The sequence below is a fragment of the Podarcis vaucheri genome (assembly GCF_965113315.1).
Source record: "Podarcis vaucheri genome assembly, chromosome: 3".
In the NCBI taxonomy this organism is placed as follows: domain Eukaryota; kingdom Metazoa; phylum Chordata; class Lepidosauria; order Squamata; family Lacertidae; genus Podarcis; species Podarcis vaucheri.
Genome location: NC_138761.1, coordinates 88814379 through 88835449, shown reverse-complemented (window position 1 = coordinate 88835449; position 21071 = coordinate 88814379). Strand labels below are relative to the sequence as shown.

Sequence of the window (21071 nt, the reverse complement as noted above, 5' to 3'; positions counted from 1 at the left end):
TACACCCTTTGTGCCAAAACCAGGTTTCTTGTTGCATAATGTGTGAAACGCCTTCCATTCAGGAGTGGGCGTTAGTGTAGAGACTGGCTCCTACAGTGACTTTCCTACGGCAATATGCATTGGCTTGATATTTCAGAATTAGAATACAATAGCCGAATTGCTGCTGTGGAAATCTGTCCTCTTCAGTGTTAAAGGGGGTGGGGGAAGTCCGCTAAAAATAACTCCTATGGATCTTTCATAATCAGGGCAGAATATATCATGAAATGCTGGTACGGTTTAGCGGCCAATGATGAATCTCACAAAACAGCCAGCCTTCTGAGTGCTTTAAATCTTGTGAGATGTTCCAATTGTAGAGACCTTTCCCTCCCCGCACCCTAATATATCATATTACATTTTTATGACAGCATACTTGGAAATATATTTCACATTGCGATGATGATTTCTTTAAAGATAGAACTTCTTCCACAATGATAAATACCCTTTCACGTACCCATATGCTGACTATGTTGGAAAGGCAAGAAATTTAACGTACACATTGTTTTCCCTCTCTTCCCCACTTTCATTTTAGATCTAGATGAATCCACCGTATTTGTTCTTGGAGCAGTACTATACAAAAATTTAGAACTGATTTTACCCACCTTAAGGTATGTGTTGTGACTAGGAGACAGGATGATTTATATTACTTCAAAAATATGCATCTGGGATGTATTGAGTTGAAAACTGACGGCAATTGCCATGGGTTTTAATGCAGTACAAGACTTTCCCCCTCAGTAGAGTAGGGATGGACAACTTGGCCTGGGGCCTAGATCAGATTATTTTCCTGCCCTCCCATCTCACCAGCTGAACTCTGTCCTGCCTGCTTCTCAACTCCTCTCTGGGATCAGCCCTAGTTTGAGAGTTAGAGAAATTCTAAGGAAGGGGTAAAAGAAACATGGAGATACAGAAGACACTGGACCATCTAAAGCAGAGATGGGGAATCTTTTCTGACCAGTGGGTCAGATCATTATCTCCTCACCTGTTGGTGGGCCAAATTTGACAAGTGGGTGGGGCTTCCCATTTGTCAATCAACTGATACTATGCTTTGAAGTCCCAATTGGGAGGGGAGGAGGGGAAAGCTGTCCTTTGAAGGACAGATCTTCCTCCCATTCTGATCAAAGGGGGAGGGAGATACCTTTTGGAAACACCAACTACCTTGGGGAAAAGTCCCTTCAATGCTGCACAAGTGGTGCACAATCGGCTGGTTGACAGATGGACATGGTTTAGGAAAAATGGTATCGTGGGCCACCTTGGACTCCCAGGGAACTCACAATTGGCTCCCTGGCTGGAGGTTCCCCACCTCTGATCTAAAAGAAGTAGAGCGAGCTGAGATGGAGACGAGGGGGCTTCTGCGGCAAGGCAGGAGAAGGCAGCAGCAGCAGCAGGTGAGGAGGAGGAAGGCAGGCCTTGGGTACTGAGCAAAATTACCTGCTTGGCCCATAAATGGAAAAAGGAGCCATAGGTGGTTTGGACTTCCCCCAATGCTGACAAAAAATGCATAAACTCTGCAACTTTTAATTGCACTTTTATCTGATCTTCCTTTTTGAACTTTGTACTGCTATTGTTTAGTGTTTTGTTCATTTTTGTAAACTGCCCGTAATTCTAAAATAAGGCAGCATACACATGTTTTGAATATAGATAAGTCCTTCACCATCATGACTGCTTTCAGAAGCACAATTCTATTTAGAAATTCGATTAGAGGCTGTCCTGGATTTGAAGCTTGAAATCAGTGTGACATGCTGCCTTTATTTAGCCCTCACTGAGACATAACCTCTGCCCTCCATCTCCTTTCCTGTGGAAAAAAGACTTCCCTGACTTTAATTGATAGTTTCCCTACATGCAGAACTGTGGAGTTAGATATTATCAAACACTTTTCTGTCTGGAGAGTTGGGAGGCCCTTCCTCACACCTCTGTGCATTTCTCTTCAACAAGACAAATTTAGAGGAATTTTGGTAATACTGAAGCATGGCACAATTTGTACCTATCACTGCATCACTGATCTCACAGGTTCCGTTTTCGCAATCAGTATAAGCTTTCTTCCTGTTTAACATAAGTTTCATGCCAGAAGTGTCTTCAGGCGTTTCACAAACTCATAAACAATAAGTGGAGGCTCATTAAACATAAACTCTTCCAGAATAACTGAAATGCCGGTCTTTATTTAAAAACAGTCTGAGACTCAGCACGACCGAGTTTCATACATTAAGTACAATGATGAAGGGGCCAGATTCATAATAATGTGAGATTCAAAGTGGGCTCAGTTAGATAACTGTACTCAGTCATGAGGTTTGACATGGCACATAAGCACCTCGATTGATGGAAATGGAACAAAACTGATGGAATGCTTGAAAAGCTAATCGAACCATTTTATGCCCAGTGTGATATATATAAGGGGGAATATGTATGTATTGTAATCCAATCTGCTTTTGCACTCTGCTATTTATTGCATGCTTTTGAGTCACTTTCCAAGTCACTTCCAGCACACAGAGATTTAGGTGCAGCACTTCATAATACGAATGGTTGTTTCACAACTGCCTCTGCATATGGCATTGACAATATGCCTTTTACCATTAAAAATGTCTTTACTACAGATGTTTGACTTTCTCAAGGGAGTATAGAACACTAATTTACAGTGTTGTTGAAAAGAGAGGAAACTCGTTCAGAGTCGGATAACCATGATATTTATTCCCAGTGATTCCCAGTGCAGAGAGAGAATATTAAAATATATTCCTGTGCTTAGTAGAATTTGTCTTGCGTTTCTCAGCAGTTGATTGTCTGCACTAAGTACATGCAGTAGGAGTGCTTCATTGCACGGTAGCAGAAATGTCAACTGGAAATATAAGGGCTTTTAAAAGAGAAAAGCATAAACCAAACGCTGCAGCGTGTCATTCATTCCATTAACATAACATGGCATATGCTGTCCCTCTTTGACTAAAATGAATGGAGAAGATCTTGAAGGGGAAGAAGCTCCAAAGAGCACCTGCCCCCACAATGAGTCTCTGGACTGGGTTGCTGTGTTTGTTATTGTTATTAATATTCATTTTTGTAATATTATTTTACCACTTTCTTCAAAATGGGTTTTCTCTCTCTTCTGTTTAGCTTTGCATCTCAAACCCCAATTTCTCCTGCATCTTTTATCCATCTCAGACATAACAGAAAGTTTTCCATCTGGTGAAGGGATTTGCTAAATATTTGTCAGATGGATATTTTGGGGGGAGTGGGGGTAATTAATCTGTGAATGTTGCCAAAGTGGGAAACATCATCGGTCCAACTGATGGTTTAAGTAGGAGCTGCACATTCCTGTCTCCTTTTAAAGGTTTAGTAAAATATAGGACAGATGAATGTTTCAGTGCTACTATACAAACTTATACAGCCATGAATAAAGGAATTTTGGACTTTGCATGAAAATATAAGCAGGAGGTGAATGGGATAACTGCACCCCGTCATCCTGCAGGAACTGATACTTGATGTATGTACTGCTTTCAGACGTGCAGTATATCATGATATGCACTGCATTGTAATAAGTTTTGTAGGAAATGCTGTGCTAATTTTTGAAATAACCAGCACAGAAAACAGGGTACTTTAGTTAGGAGTAGGTGAGTGTAGCTGAGTAGGCTCCCCCTGTCTTAAATGTCCATTGTAAGGCACAGACACCAGGGCAAGCCACATGTCATCTGGGGCTCAGGGCCAAAGGCATAAGCCAAAAATCCCTTTTTCCCTCATTGAGCCTTCACATGGGTAACATAGTAAGAGTACTTCAGAGAGTTTCTAACGTTGCTTCTAGAATCGAACCGTGAGCAGTTCTGTTTGCAAATTCTCTCCCTCTTCTTACATTTACTCACTTTTACATTGATGAAACTCTGCAAAATAAATAAATAAATGAAACAAGCAATCCTGGCATCCATTTATGCGCTTCTGTGCATTAGGCAAACACTCCACAAAGGGATTGTGCAACTGTATATATGCAGCCACATAAAAATGCTTCCCCCACCCCCCAGTGTTTCTCAATTTGCAGGTATGCGCTGGCAGTGTAAGGGGAGGGGAGGAAACAAACGGGAGAGGGCCGAAAGCTGTAAAACAGTTCTTTGCACCACATTCAGAAATAAGTAATGAAACAATGGCAAATTGCTAACATAATGGTTGGGTGGTTTAGAACACCAAAATCCAGATAAGAAAAATTTCAGTACCATCTGTATCGAAACAATTAGCGTTAGAGTCCCCTGAAGTGGAATTCTACTAAATATATTCTCCTACAGACAGAAGGAAAAGGAAGCATTCTTTGCCAGTTCCCCCTCTTATCACCCCCACCCACTGGATCTGAACCCTTTTGTTTGTGGAAGAGCAGATCTGGATTGAACCCATTACATTACATTTTTCTTTGGTGATGGGTTTTTTGGGGTTTTTTTGTAAGCTTGCATCCCACAACGGCAATACTTGTTGCCCCCACCATTCACCACTGATATCTGAAGTGATGACCCTGAGTAGCTTCTGCCGCCTCAAAACACCCTTCAGAATCAACTGGAAAGAAAATGACAGAGGGCCAAAACATGAGGCAATGCTTCTTTAAAACAGGACAGCTTATTAAGGCTGCTGTCGTCAAAATACATTTTACGCAAGAATACCTTTAAAACAAATGAGGCTGTTTTGGTGGAAGTAGTTTGATGATTGTCACCTGGGGCACCAATCTGAGGACCGAGAAACTGATATAAACTCTCCACATGATTTTGGTGGGCATGAGGTCAACTCCTCCTGGCCTCATAAATGAGAATCCCAGAGGAAAACAACGGGGCCTCACCAGCGTAAGTGATCTGAGAATTGAAACCCTTGGGTATCTTTCGAACGATCTCGTTGTTCATTCATATATGGAATGAAATGGGTTTTAAGTCTCCCTGGTTATAGATCAGAAAAATTGATTCTGAGGAAACTCATTGCTGTCATCCATCTTAACTTTTTCAGTTAGCAGTCAGCAAAACAGCCAGGCCAGAACTTTGCAAGAAATATGTTTTGTTTTGTGTAAAACAAGCCTACTGAGTTCACCTTGAGATAAATGAATTTACAGCCATTTAAAGACCTGCCTGAAGGTTTGTGTTGTCAATCTGTCTCTTTAATCAATGAATCATACTTAAGGAATGGCTCTTGGATCAGCACGAGGGCTTTCTTTAATTCTTCACCAGGTCTGAGAACAGGGGGAAATGTATTTACAATAAATGGCATGTAGGGATATTAATTTAAATTCTCATCTAGTCATATTCTCTCTTTGCTTGATTGCATCATATTGAGGTTTTAATAAATGTGTGTTTTTTAACTGTTTTTTTTCCAGAAATTATACAGTTGTAAATTCCAAAATCATTGTGGTCACCATAAGGCCTGAGCCCAAAACATCTGATTCCTTTCTAGAGATAGAGTTAGCTCATTTGGCTAATGTAAGTATTGATGTAGTGAATGTTCATTATTATTATACAACTCATTATTTATATTCGTTTATAAAAAAACAAAGAATGTATTGAAATAACTGTTTTGTCAAATTCTTCATTAACCCATTAGGTTTATCTATTTTTTTCCTTTTGTTGGAGTTGCTGCTTTTATATTACAACTTTAATTCATACTGAAATCAATGCTTTACCTTACTGCAGTCCCATAAGGTGTTGTTAACCTTTTGTCTCCCAGATGTTGGTGGGCTACAACTCTCACCATCCTTAACCATTGTCCATGCTGCCTTGGGCTGGTGAAAGATAGGAGTCCAACAATATCTGGAGGGTCAGAGAATAGCCACATCCTTGTTATAATGGAGCAGCCACCCCTATATTAAAACCAGATCCATTGCACAGATCTCACAATTCCCCGAGTTAATTGTGTGTCTCTAAAGGGGACGCAGGTGGCGCTGTGGTGTAAACCACTGAGCCTTGGGCTTGCCGATCGGAAGGTTGGTAGTTCTAATCCCCATGACAGGGTGAGATCCTGTTGCTCAGTCCCAGCTCCTGCCAACCTAGCAGTTCAAAAGCACGTCAAAGTGCAAGTAGATAAATAGGTACTGTTCCGGCGGGAAGGTAAACGGCGTTTCCATGCACTGCTCTTGTTTCACCAGAAGTGGCTTAGTCATGCTGGCCACATGACCTGGAAAATCTGTCTGCAGGCAAACGCCGTCTCCCTCAGCCAGTAAAGCGAGATGAGTGCCACAGCCCCAGAGTTGTTCGTGACTGGACTTAACTGTCAGGTGTCCTTTACCTTTACCTTCTAAAGCAGCAGAGTTTAATTCAATCGCAAGTAAATAGAAACTGCCTTGTTTGAGCACTTGATTTCCCTAGGTATGTTCTACTGCTAAACCATACTAACATTTCAATGTATATATTTGACTTTGTAAGGATTTGTGTGAATCCTTGGCTTCAACTGTATAATGTGATATATATTGATATTGGGTGGTTAGACATCATCAAAGTATCATTTGATTTTGAGGTAGAAGATGATTACCTTTCTCATAGCTTTTTCAACTGGTATATAGCAGGGTTGGTATTCTCATGGCCACCCTACAGATGGTATTGGGCTACAACTCTCATTATTTCTATTGGCTGCACTAGTTTGGTTGATGGAGCCACACAGTACCTACCCTTATGCATGGAATCACTGAAATTGGCAAGACAAATTCCCAGGGTTGGTGCATGCCCCTTTCCACAACACGCATAATGTAACATGTTATGCACGCACTCTACCCACAAGACTATACTAAAGTAAACTTAGTAAGATAGATACTTTCCCCACAAACATTTAAGTTTTGAGGGAGAAGAATCCTTTGGACTGGGCCCCCATGCATGCACGCCTCCGTATGGAATGCTCATGTCACATGTGATCAGGGCCGTCTTTACCCAGGGGTGTAAGGGGTGCGGGGCACCTGGGCGCTGAATTCGGGGGGGGGCACCAAATGTATACCTACTGTATATTGGTCTCTCTTGATTGGCGGCAGTGAAGATCAATGGAGCGAAATTCCCTGCCCCCCTCCTCTGTCGCTCTGCTACTCCATAGCGTCAAATTTTCCCGACGAGTCAGGAAAGAAAAGCAGTTTCTTCCACTCCGTCGTTGTTTAAAAATGGTCAACAACTTTGGCTTCTACCCTCCCAAAATAAGCTCAACAATTTTAAATTTGGGGGCAGATCTTTGCACCCTGGTGGCGCATATGCTAAAGACAGCCCTGCGTGTGATAAAGACGGACCTGCATTAGATGCAAAAGAGAAGAGGTGCACTCTCCTCCTTTTCCATGGGAATTGGGTCATTGCCTGATAAAGACCTGAACTGGCCCCATGTATTATTTATTTTGTGCTTTTAAAACTTGAGGAAGCTTCCAACTTGATTTCCAGTGTAGAGCCTAAGCTTGCTGAGAGGTCCAAAAATCCCTTTTCCTATATGCAGACAGATTTCTTTTCAATGTTCAGAAATGTATACATCTGAGAGCCTTGCTGAATACTTTACACTTTCTCACATTTGTATAGTGTAGTAAACAAACATCTTTGGCAGGACTTTCTTAACAGAATTCTGAACACAAGAAACTGCTAGAAGCATTCACAAATTTCAGTTACAGATAGGCCTCCTTACTATATCAGTAACTACAGACATAGATCCAATGCAGATGAGCATGTGAAGTCAAAGCATTCAAAGCATTTTTCTTATTCACTGTACTATAGTGCCTAATGAAGTATACTCAATATACTGTACAATACAGAATATGTTTTACCATCTATCTAGCAATGCCAGTGGGAATCTGCATCCCACATATTTCAGGCCACTAGCTGAATGACTCTCACGTCAAATAAGATCTTTATTGTTGTGTTCAATGACTAGTACCAAAGAATCAAAATAGGAAACACATAAAACACATTATCCAACTGTGTATAATAGCAAAATCTGGAATGAAATAAAATAAGGTAGATAAAAAAGACACACACAAAGAGAAAATAAAGAGTGGCTGGGATCAGATCCTGGTGGGATTTATTTGCTGTAGGTAGGCCACACTGATGGATACATGGTTTGGAGAGGAGTTGAAGGACATAAAATACATCTAATCATCCTGGCAGCTCTAATAAGAAATGTTCAATAAAGGTTTTATGCAAGTCATGTAAAAGGAGCAGTGCAGGAGGACATGGGTCGCCTACTTGACCTCTGTAGAGTCGCAGGGGCAACTGCATGTGTGGGAGTGAGTGTTTGTGTATCTTCCCTACAGTACTCCTGAAGGGATGGCATTTAAGCATGCCAGCATGAAGGCTATGAATTGCTTTCAGACCAAGAGTTCAGAAAGATAGTTGGCTGGTTTGTCAGTCTGGAGTCATCCATCAATTAGAGTTTCATTGCAGGTTGAGCCTAGATTGTGTTGGTGCTCAACATCTAAGATATGTTCATTGTTGGAGAACCATTCTGACCTTCTCACATCCCGGAGGCATGAGGGAACTCAAGGAAAATCTGCATAGCTAGAGTTTTTCTAGCTATACAGTAGGGACTGCTTCAGTACTTATTGCTTCTCAGCTCAAAAGCAGCACACCAGATTGTGGCTTTGCAGTTAAACTTACAAAGCTCCAAGTCTTCTGATACCAGAAGTCCTCACTAAAGGATAAGGACTTCATTGTTGAAAATAAGAATTTGAGTTCTTATTATGATCCATTTATCAGTTTATTTGTGGTCACTTTACATCTAAATACCATGGGTGTGAAATTAAATTGCAAACCATCTGTAGACAATCATGTGAAGATTGCATTTCATAGTTTTGCCACTCTGGGATTCTCTTCCCATAGCAAATCACAAAAATGCATAAGCATGACTGTGCAAGTTACTTAAAATGTTGAGATTTTGTGACATACAGAAGCAGTTTTATATACCTGTAAAACATACTAGTTCTAGAAACATAATATATGTAGTACAAAGAACAGAGTCTAGGAAGCTATATGTTGAACCTAAAAAAAAGGTCCAAAAAAACCTCAATTTATATTTTGAAAAAGTATTCAGGGAAATACTTTCTTTTGGGTTTAAATTGTATCCATATGGGCTCATTAGCCATGGCTAATTTAAAAAGTTACATGCACAACCCAACCAATATTAAGCACTTTTAGATTTGATTGAATTCAATAGGAGAGATTTAGCCACATGCTAAGCTGTCCCTCTGAAAACAATGAGAGTTAGAAGGGCTTAACTTTGGTTGGGTTGTGCCTAAGGATATGTGAATCTGCATTCAGTATACAGTGGTACCTTGGGTTACAAATGCTTCAGGTTACAGACTACGCTAACCCGGAAGTAGTACCTCGGGTTAAGAACTTTACATCAGGATGAGAACAGAAATCGCGTGGCAGTGGCAGTGAGAGGCCCCATTAGCTAAAGTGCTACCCTCAGGTTAAGAACAGTTTCAGGTTAAGAACAGACCTCCGGAACGAATTCAGTTCTTAACCAGAGGTACCACTGTATGCATTTTTGTACATATTCCCAAGCTGGAGAGCTGCACTGTAAAATTCAGCGAAGTGCAAATTTTGAAGGATAACTACGTTTTGGCTCTCATACTGCTATGGAAAGTGTAAATTAGGTAGTGCAAATCTGTTTAAGTTTCTCCCCTATCTGTAGCTTTGCCTTAAAACCAGTTAGTGGATTGGACTGTAAGGGTTAACTGCAAGCAAAGGGGAATGGGGCAGCATGTGGAAAAGGTTGTAGTGACTTTGGTCACCATGTTGAGATAAGAAGAAAGAATCAAAATAGTGTCACTAAACTGTATCAGTGTAGGAATCAACAGATAAACTCCATATAAGTAATTAAAAAATGGCCAATAGCATCAAGGCCATGGGAAGGTTAAACGAACGTCTTTGAAAGCCATTTTTAGAAACCTTTTTTCAGCTTGTTTATTTTATTGTTCTTTTCAGTAATCTACTGACATAGCGTTTGCCTCTTGCCAGTTCTTTAAAATGTTTATTAGCTTGATTCTGGCAGCAGAAAATGCAGGGCATTGATTGTCATTTGGCTTTGTCTACCTTTCTGTAACAGGATATTAATGACTACCATATTAACACAGGGCCAGGAAGTGCTGACAAGGCAGGAAAGCAATAGTCTTGTCAATAACATCCTGGAAGAGGTGTCGTTTTCTTTTGGCTCTGTTTGAATCCAAAATCTCCATTTTCTTCAGACAGCAGGTCGGATTCAGTCCCTTGAGTGAACTCAATAGTAAAGGGGTGAGAGACTTCATATACGCAAAGTCAATCCATTCAGGAATCATTGCCTAATATCTGCCAGAATCTATGTAAGAAATACCATCTTTAATGGAGTCTCGAAGCACTGACATCTCTGGGACTCAATGCATTGAATTTTATTGGGCCCTTTAGGTCTTTTCTCAAGTGATACTACAACACCCTTTGAATATTCCACATTTGTTGGTTTGCTCTCTGTGAGCCTGTTCATATGTTACCTTAGCAGCATAGTTGCTGCTTCCCCCAAAACCATTCTACACTTTCCTCAATTTATGAAGTTTGGTAATCACATGAGACAGGTTGATCCACACTACAAGCTAAGATGTGGTGGTGGAATTGTGATGCCCCATTCTTCTGTCTCTTACGTGTGTGTGTGTGTGTGTGTGTGTGTGTGCGCGCGCGCACACACGCACACACCTTTTCTTCATCATGAATTACCGGGGCCACATGTGATGTGAAACCAGCAATCATACCCTTTGCATAACACTTTACTCATGAACATGAATTTACGAACATACAAACCACACCTCTGCTGAAATGTTAATAAATAAAAATCTGTTCTTAACTTGGAAAACATCTAACACTATCAGAATAATATCTAAAGGTAAGAATGGGGAATAGCAACAGAGCAACATCACGAACTGCGTTGAAAGTATTTTCCCCATTCCATTCCTTTATTGTTTCTTTGGTTCACTCTGCCCTGCATTTCTGTCCTGAACCCCTGGCCTACCTGGGAGCAAGTCAGTATGTCAAGTACCCAGTCCAACATCAATCACCATGTCCAAAGTACAAACAAAGCACAGTTCCACAGAGATCCTTGAGCATCCAAACTGAGGTCCATCAGCATGGGCAGTTGAGCAGACCCAGCACCTCACCTCTGCTGCCCTTTTGTACTTTGCATGTTGATTGCAACATCTGGGCTTGATGAAGCACGAGACCCTCGCCTGTTCCAAGCCTTCTCCAGCTGAGGAATCACACCCCTTCTCCCAGAGCTAGTGAGCCCCACCTGGCCAGCTAGGGAGCTGGGCTGTAGGCTCTTGCCTGCCTCAGCCTCCCAGAGCACCCCACCCACTGCTTCCTACGCTTCGCTTCAGAGCCTGCAATGTTCATGGAGACACTGGGCACTGACCCCCATCCCCTGGTCATCCACCATCACCTTGTGAGTACTTCCTACACCAACCTCTCCTTCCCCATTCCCAGTTTGCCCTGGTATGTTCCAGTCTCGGCTACATCCTTTGCCAGGATCCTCTTCCCCCTCCCTGTTGTCCTGCCAGTTCATGACAATTACACTCCTCCTGAATTCTAGTGTAACTGGGTGAATTTCTAAAACTATCTCTGGATATGGAGCACATGCACAGTTTGCCATAACTTTCATAGTATTGGTATCTTTGGTTCCTACGCATGTGTGCATTGATGAAACAATGTGTCTACAAAAATAAATCTTGATGGAAACATGCCACATCAGGATTACTTTTCGTTTTCTTTTTTGCAGCATTTGATGATGCACAGTGTAGGGAAAGATGCAAATGAACTGAAGGGCATTGAAGTTATGAAAAGAATGTACTGTGCTTTGTACAAAATTCAAAAATGAAAAAAGATAGATAGTTTCTCATACCTCAGAGACAAAACTAGGTAACTTAAAACTCAAAGGGGGGAATTCAGGCTTCTGCTAAATCAAACATTCCCTCAGTGCATGCATTTATGCTTGCCTAATGGAGCAAGCTCCCCTTTCCCAGCATGCAGTTCTAGGTATCTCTCCAAGACCCCAGAGCCATTTGCAGGGGAAATGGGGAGAAGGTTCCATTGCACTAGCAGGAGGCCTTGCACTGGCTCCCACTAGCAGAAGTACCTAGTTGAATCCAGCCACCAATTCAGTTGAGGGAATTTTCAGAAGCCCTCCATAGATTCACACATACCATAACTGGATTGAAATTGTCCACTCCAGTGGACTTGGCTGTGTAAATTGGGGAGGGGGGGCTCAAGTGAGCTATGGCTATACAGGTGTTCTTGGACTAAACTTCCACCATTCCTGACTAGTGGTCATGTTGGCTGGGGCTGATGGAAGTTGGGAGTCCAACAAAATCTGGAGGACTGCAGGTTCCCCACCCCTAATGTAAATGTCTGAGATTGAGATCTTGTTATGTCTTTGTGTAACAGGATTTTGTTGTTATTGCTGCATAAAGGAGAGGAAGATAAAAACGTTAGTTGAAAATGCCATTGCTAATTAATCAGTATCTTTGCCCCCGCCCCACTTGCTATCTTAATGATTTTCTTTTTTCTCCTTTGCCATAATTTACCTGAATTTAAGAATAGATAGTAATTTTTCTAATTAAAATGTCTTCATTTGGCACAGTTTGTCTTTGAACTTTGTACTCTACTTAATAAGGTGAAGATAATTTTGTTTCATCCATAGACATTGAATGTTCTGTATTAACAGCTCACAAAGCACTCATGTTCATGCCACCAATTAAACGGGCTAATTATTTAATTAAATTACTGAATAAGAAATAAAATCCCGACTTTCTTTATTCAATTACTCTTTTCTCATGTTACATGAATAACAGCTCAATGTTATTCAGTGTATGATTTGTTAAACAATTTCTTTATTGCTTAATTTAATCACTATGATCAGATGAATGTCGGAGACTTGAGATGTTTTTCAAAAACTGCAACTTTAGTGAGAATTGTGTTTAACAGACATAATACCTGAGGGACGGGATACCAGTATGAAAGGATACTAGTCATAACCTGTCTGCCAAACCTATGGACTTGATCAAAAGATGACTGCCATGGACTGATCAGCCACATTACACTTCTGCACCAAGTCGTTCATCTTCCACATCTAGAAACAACTCTATTCACTATTCTGCTATACCTATCCCTTTAGAGGCAGATAGGAGTGTGAGGAATGGAAACTCTGTAGTATGTCAGGCATAATACTAAACCGCGGTTCACCAGCACCACCTTCTGGAAGCAGACTTCTAGAAAGGAATGGAAGCACAACGAGGTAGTATACCCATCACCTAATCTGGGCAGCCTACATGGAAGGATACCATCATGGGTAGAGTCACAAGTAAGCTTGCCCTTTCCCTGTTCTTCTCCCAGCATAGGTCATCCATCATGGTGACCATATTGCCAAAGCCATTTCTGTGCTAAAATCAAGACTGAAACAGATCATAATATGTGTGGACTACTGCAACAGGGAGAAACCAACTTAGTTTGACATCCTGACTTCCTCTCAAGTCAGACAGAAGTTGCTGTGGCTGAGATAACAGTAGTTTGCCTAGTGCAGCCTGGAGAGTTCATGACAGAAGTAGGCTTTGAACCAGGAATATCCTTGTTGGCATGCTACGGTAGAGATGTCAGGCTTGAATTCAGAATCATAGAATCATAGAGTTGGAAGAGACCACAAGGGCCATCAGAACATTTTCCCAGACAGGTGAGCTGCATAATCAAAACTGATCATGCCAACCATCTGTTAGGAGATAAGCAGACCCATTTCAGCACTAATTGCAGTATGCATGCTACCCAGGGCAAGATGCAGTTGTGTGTTGTTGTTTTTTAATTCATGCAATACTCTTTTGCCCATCCTGGAGGGAACTTGGATGCAGAGGCCTTTCTGGAAATGAACTATGGTATTTTACATTTATCTTTCATTAGTCCAATCGGAAAGCTATATTTCATGCTCTGCAGGACACTTCTTATGCTCGGTTGTCAAAACCATATACAAATATAGCATCAGGAGGCTGATATTTAAAACAAAAAGCCTGGAAAAGTGAGGGGGGGAGAGGAACTATTTATTTATGTATTCATTCATTTATTCATTCAACTTGTTAGTTGCTTAATAGTAGCAGTCTCTAGATGACTTATGACAAATTTAAAATAGAAGTTTTAAACAGCCATAAACCATTGTAGGTTTAAAAAAAACTTTCAAAAGTAAAGGGGGGGGGGAAATGTTCTCAACTATTTAGAAAGTCACCAGCGAATAAGCTATAGCAACCAAGTCATCATGTTCCATAAACTGCCTGAGATCATAGTTTTCACCTGGTACCAAAAATACATTAGTATCAGTGCTAGGCAGACCTTACTGAGAACACTCCACAGACAGGAGACTGCCACTATCGCCCTGTTCTTTGTTGCCCCTCTCTGAAGCACAGACATTTCTGGCTGAAACCTCAAACTAATCAGCAGCCTGCTAGGGTACATATCCTGCTTGAATTTGCCGGAGTGGAACTGCTGCAAAAGATTGTATATGATCTGTTTCATTATCTATGCTGTTTGGACATAAGATGGCTGATCCAGAGGCAGGCATTTAAAGAGGAGGTTTTCAGTAATTTCCGGACACCAGGAATAAAGTTTCCAAATCAATAAAGAAAGCGAAGTAGCGAAATCTAAGGGAAAGCTTCTTCTTTTTTGCACTTTTTCAGCAATCTAGGTCAGAATGACCTGGTCTGCAGCCAAATACGAAATGCTGTTTATGGAGCTTTTTACATACAGCTCCCCAAGTACTTTTTCTGCTAGTGTTTATAATGAGAGCAGCCAAACTAGGCTCATTTCATACCAGCCAGTAGATATCCCCTATTTCCATCAGTCTTTTTGTTATTATTATTTTTAAAAAGCTGAGTTTTGCAATCAATCAATCAATCAATCAATCTCCTTGCATAGAAAAAGTGCATTGTATACATGGATCAGAAAGCAACATAGTTAACGAAACATAGTGGGAGATACTTTAGGATAAAACTGTCCAGATATTGTGAGGTATGAAAATGGTTCTTAGGACCTATGGTGATGTAATTTTATAGCATCACTCAAACATCTTGCCTCATTCTCCACAACGTCCTTACTACAATTGTTCAGCAGATAAGACACCCTGGAAGAGTCAGTGCGATAAATCCCCTCCTTCAATAAGGGGGCCGAATACTTACATATTTTTGCATAAAATGGGCAATAAAATAAAACGTGTGTGATGAATTTTACCTGTTTTAGTGCCACAAGGGCAGCAACTTTCAGAGAGTGGGATTTTTAAGAATCTACCTAAGTTTTGCAATCAAATATTAATGTTTTTAGTACAATGTGAGCTGTTACGGAGACAAGAGGAAGCACCAATTAGCAGTTGCAAAATATAAATGCTGCAGCATGTGCAAATTACATCTGTAGGTCTCCGGACACGATTGGGTGTAGCTAGTTTGCCCAATATATAATTGGACAATTAATAGTTTGACAACACCAGCCTTTGACATTTGAGTTCTTCAACTAGAAAAGAACATGTGCTGCTTCTCTTCTGCATTCTGGTCTTCCACATTCCTACACTGTGATGATGGGTGGGTGATGGGATCCTTTGATTCACAAGGGTAGTGAAATGATTGCCTTTGCAAAGCAAATCTTCCTTTTTAAAAATTCAGGGTTGAGGATGTTTTTTCCATTTAAAATTCTGTACATTTGGTCATAACCATTCGTTATCTCTGTCAGCAAAGAACAAATTTTGATGGGTGATTGTTATTTGTTTCAGGGCACATTGAATCCCTATTGTGCACTATGGGATGATTCAAAAATGTAAGTAACAGATGTTTATTGCTATTACTTGGGATTTAATATTCCAGATCACATCAGAATGTTTATGTATCCAGCAGATAAAAAGGCATGATTATGAGGCACTAGGAACTAAATACATAACAGCCCTGATACGCTGCAGAGCTAATTTCAATGCTTTTGCTTTAGATATTCATACTAAAATATTAGAAATCATGCACATTTGTGTGCTGTCATGTGTCATGGCATAGATCTGTTAGAAATCACTATACCCATGTGGTTGTGGCAGTGCCTAAATGTGCATGGAAATCTTTACAGGAACACATGATGCCTGAGGATTAAATGCCTGTCTCTGCTTTCGTTACTGGAGAGTTGGTTGCTGGGCAACATATTGAGTACAGTGTTGACTTTTAAAATAAGAATATCTAATACTTCCTGTGGTTGATGTAATGGATTCCCGTTACTAATTTAAAAACTGATAGCTTAAAATATATTTATTACTAGATTCTCTCCAGTTTGTCAAATTAACAATTAGGAGGTAAGGTTTCCTGTACTAGTGTAAAGAAAATGCAAATGAATACTTCAAGTGTTATAGAGATGTTCATGTGTGCTTTTCTGTGTGAATAGTTTTGATTCATGGTAGAAATTAGTGGTAGCTCTCTTTCAACCATCACGAAATATCATAGGCTGATCAATCATTTTCTCACTAAAATCAATGAATGTACCAAGGCTGCAATCCTAAGCACACTTACTAATGAGTGCTTACCGATTGTAGACAGTGGGACATACTCATACTTCTGAGTACCCATGCATAGGACTATGATGCAATCCTATGTACCCTTACCTAGATGTAAGCTCCACTGAATGCAGTGGGGCTTCAAGTAAACAAGCACAAAATTGAATTGTAAGAAGTTCAGTGTTGCAAGCTACATCTTTATTAATTCTCCTGTGTACAGAGAAACATTTTTTGCACATTTTTTTCTCCTTGTAGGCATTTCTGTATGTATATTAGGAAACTATGCTGCTTTATTACCAGTTGAATGACTTTAACCTCTACTTGGCCCATTTTTTACCAGTGTGGTCTTGAATGGTTTGACAGTCTGAGTTTCTGCGATAGTCCTGCAAACCTCTTTTCAGATGTAGCTTTTGAGAGACAACTAAGTCCTGAAAATGACTCAGGATTTGCAATTCTCTCCATCACTTGTTTGCTGCAGGTTTTATATAGCGCAATAACACACACACACACATATAAATGTGCAAATATATTTATTGGACTATGCAACAATACATTTGTTACTACAGAGATGGTTTTGTAACGCCTATGTTTCTGAGGTCTGTTCCCAATGTCCTACTAATCAGTAACTGGGCACGTGTGTAGGGGCAGACTTTGGAAGTCTTTGGTAAGATGGTACCCTGAGCGAGGCCAAAATTTGGTGACCCCAAATGGATCCCCGCTGTTATGGATCTGAACAATTTTGGGGCCCCTTGGCTTGGCACCCAACATTACTGATTTTCATTATGTTTCTCTACAGAACCTCCCCAGAAGAGGTTACAACTGTAGCATAGGTGCTGAGTCCCTGGGGCCTTGAATGCCCTGGCTCCCACAACATTTTAAATGAGGGGACCGGTGTGGCACAGCTACGTGTGCAAATTATGTCAGCATGCCAGAGGGTGCGATGATGTCAGCACACACACGCTGGGGGGGTATGATGACATAATACATGCTAGGGGTGTGATGACATAGCATGCATGGCCCAATGATGGCTCACGGCCCCGGACACCCGCAGTCCGAGAGGCAAGCCAGCCCCACTGAACCCTAGTATTGTTCATTTGATTTCATTATCTTCATTTGAGAGAGAGTGAGTGAGCACTGAGCTGAGCTGGAAGAGCCTGATGTTGTCAGAGGTGAAGAGGCTGTTTTATTTGCTGCCAGTACATTTCAGTACAAGCCTGCAGTTTTTGGCTAGTCTTTGTTCAACTGGATGGATACACACACACACACACACACACACGGATGAAACTTGATGTGTCTCTTGTAATGTGTACATGTACCTATCATTTGGAGAGCAAAGAGTCTCATAATGTTCCATCTTAAAAACTAACAAGGTGCTTCAGAATTATTGGGGGCTTTTTATCACAAGCGATTCATAAACCACCTTTCTGTCAGAAAAAGCAACTTCATGCTGCTATTTTGGGTGCTACAGAAAGCCGCTGATTCTGAAGAAGCATTTCAGCATTTTAGTATGTACTTGGTAGTAGTTAGTACAATTGCCAGCTGTGCTCATCTACATTTAAAACATACTCGGGGATTCAGAAGGAAAAGACAATGATTAAGGGTGCCTCTAGGCTGCCAGTATTTTGCAGGAGTGATTCAGTCGCATGCCAGGACTTAAGGTTCATGTATTTAAAGAAGATCAAAACACTATGTTACCCTAGTGGAACAAATCCACTTTTTTAAAAAATGGGACTTTTTGCAGGTTTGAAATCCTTTAAAAAGTGTGAAATGAATGAGCAACTAACAGGAAGACATGTAAACAGCCCGCAGGAAAGTCAGAATGCATGCAGGATAAATGCTCATAGTCATATAGCTGTCCCACAAACAAATCAGAAGGGAAGCTCAATAAAGACCAGATATGATCTAGCCTCTGTGTAAGTTTCGTGCAAGCAAACCAGGGTGAATGCTCAATCAGTAGAACCCCTGGAAGAGCCACAATAGCTCGCTCCTGCATATAGACCTATGCTGCTGTAAAAGAAAGAGGGCCTAGAGCAGAGCTTGTATAATTTAGCTCCATTTTGCAGGGGCCCCCCCCTGCAGTGCAGTGGGCTCTCGTGCAGGCTGGCTCCATCTCTCTTCCCCTCTCCTCCTTCCTTTGCCCGTGCAGAGCATGGCTGTCTTTCAGTAACATATTTTAGGAATCCCTGAAAATGACATAAAATAACTTATGCTAGGAAAAGGTTCCAAATTTCAGGCAAGGAAATATTTCACTGGGAGTTTTAAAAATGGCTCTCCTTGAAGCTGCTTAAAGCTTTTCAATAACGGGGGGGGGGGGGGAATCCAGCAGGAGATGCATTAGTCATCCGAGAGTAGGTGGGACCATAAAAGATTGATGCTAAGTACCATTTGTTACGCTTCTGTAATTTATCAAATGGCTTTTGCAACTGCATGCTGCTTATGCATTTTATGGAGCTGGTGCTTTTTTCTTCTGCCTCAGAGCTTAAGCTCATCACCCACAAGAGGTCAGAAAAGTGTTCTTTTCTCCCCACCTTTCATTTTGCTATCACTTTTTTCTCTAAACTTCTTGTGGGGGGGAGAGAATGTAAGGACATAATGTTAACTGAGGTTGTTTTATGATTCATTACTATTTTCCCCCCTCAGCAGTGATTTATGATGGAGTATTTTACTCTATTTGATTATGTTATGGAATTTGTATTCTGATATTGTAGGCTTTGAATTAGAGTGAAAGCTCCTAGTGTGCTAGCATGGAAGGATACTTAGGCTATATAAATCTAAATAAAATGTGCAGCGTCGTGCCATTGAACAGATGCATAATAGTAAGGCTGATTTTTCCCCCCTCCAGGTCTCTATCACCCTCTGTTTATACTTACATTCCATTCTATAACATCAAATTTTCCACATGTGGCAGGTTGAGAGTCTTGATCCACTGTTTATAAATCACACAAAGCTGGGATGTCCTCACAGCTTTCAAAAATGAATGGCATTTTGCTTCGGTTGTTTTGCAGTTTATATTTGGCAGTCCCTTTGGCGCCGATCCAGCAAGAGAGTGGACTGTTTCTAGTCAGGAGTTCTTGCTTATTCACTGCTGACTCTGGAAAATTGGGGAAAGCTTTAACTGAAACTGGTCCTCATTTCATTGCATTGCGTAAGATCACCATGAGCAGAAGAATCAATAGCCATATCCTGGGCCATGCATTCATGCACCCAGTTTGCACGCCACTTTAAACTACAGTTAAGCTTAACTATGGTTTAAAGGTGGACCATGCAACGTGCTGGTGCACAGAAAGAAAATCACAGCCTCTTCTGTTCTCCCTCACTCCTGCTGCACAATCAAGGACCCGAGCTGTGCTTTAGCTTAGCATTTTGCCTGAATCCAGGCTCATGGTTTGTCTCTCCCGAAACAAACCGTGAACTGTAACTGTCAGGGAACTGCCATCAGAGGCACGGGAGAAGGAGAGGGTCTCGGATTCTGCAGGGGAAGGTCCTAGCACTAGAGGGAGACTTAGCCACGAAGAAGGGGAAGAGAATGAGTGTAACACCAGGGATCCAGGAGAGCAACGGGACAGGGAGGTGCAGGGGCTCCAGGACTCTTCGTTGGAAGTTAGCGAGGAGAGCCCAAGCACCCCGCTGCCCACGCCCACCCTGCGCAGGAGACTCCCGCGCAGTGAGAGGCGGAAACGATTGGGCGTCAAACAACTCTTATGTTGGCAACGCTTTAAGAAACGCCCACAGTCAGATTCTACAAGTGACTAAGGGCAGCCACGCTACTATGGGCTGCGTAGTCCGGAGGGTTTAACCAGGCAATCCGATGCTCAAACGGAGCAGGATTACGCATGAGTAACTCCCAACCATTACAGTAACCAAGGCTTGCATTTGGTTTATCACTCATGGTTTGTGTTGGGGAGACATACTATGAGCTCAAGTTCAGACATAACACTTAAGTCGTGGCTCATCTCCTGGTAGCATGGCAACAGCAGAGTGGGAGAAAAATGAGACAGCTGCTTTTTTTCTTCCTGTGCGCCACCATCCTGCTTCTTCACCTTTAAGCCATATTTAAGCTTGACTGTGGTTTAAATCAGGGCTAACCAACATAGTGCCCTCCAAATATTGTTGAACTACATCTCCCATTAGCCCCACCATAGCCAATGATGGGAGCTGTAGACCAGCAACATGTGAAGGGCACCATGGTTTAAAGAGACATGCAACTGAAGCCATTACAACACATTACACCACCATTGTGTTTTCTGCTATTCTCACATGTTGTTAATGGATCCACTGGAAAATGGGGAATATGTTTTTGAGAAGCTATTTGAATAATGATTTATTCTCGGTACGTTTTAGGGTACATTTCAGGGCCAAAGTAGACATGAATGCAATTGACATGCACATTTTTATGTAAATAGCCATCAGCTGGAAAACTGAGCAGCCTCAAAACCATAGCGGCTGGGAACTTAAATTATTTCTCCAAGGCATGGCAAAATATTGGTCTTGCTCAGATCAATTTTTCCTCAATGTTCATGAAATTTCACACAGATTGATATTCCAAAACACCAGTATTCTGGGCAGAG

The 21071-nt window shown here is 41.3% G+C and overlaps 1 protein-coding gene across 5 annotated transcripts in view; it reads left to right on the top strand.

Moving 5' to 3' along the window:
- The window catches only part of ADGRB3 (adhesion G protein-coupled receptor B3), a 458060-nt gene that overhangs the window by 244657 nt on the left and 192332 nt on the right, over positions 1 to 21071 (top strand). For all 5 annotated transcript variants that reach the window (XM_082218223.1, XM_082218224.1, XM_082218222.1 and 2 more), the window contains 3 exons: positions 569 to 644; positions 5354 to 5456; positions 15748 to 15791. In XM_082218223.1, coding sequence (XP_082074349.1) covers positions 569 to 644; positions 5354 to 5456; positions 15748 to 15791 — 223 coding nt within the window. The remainder of the gene's footprint in view (positions 1 to 568; positions 645 to 5353; positions 5457 to 15747; positions 15792 to 21071) is intronic.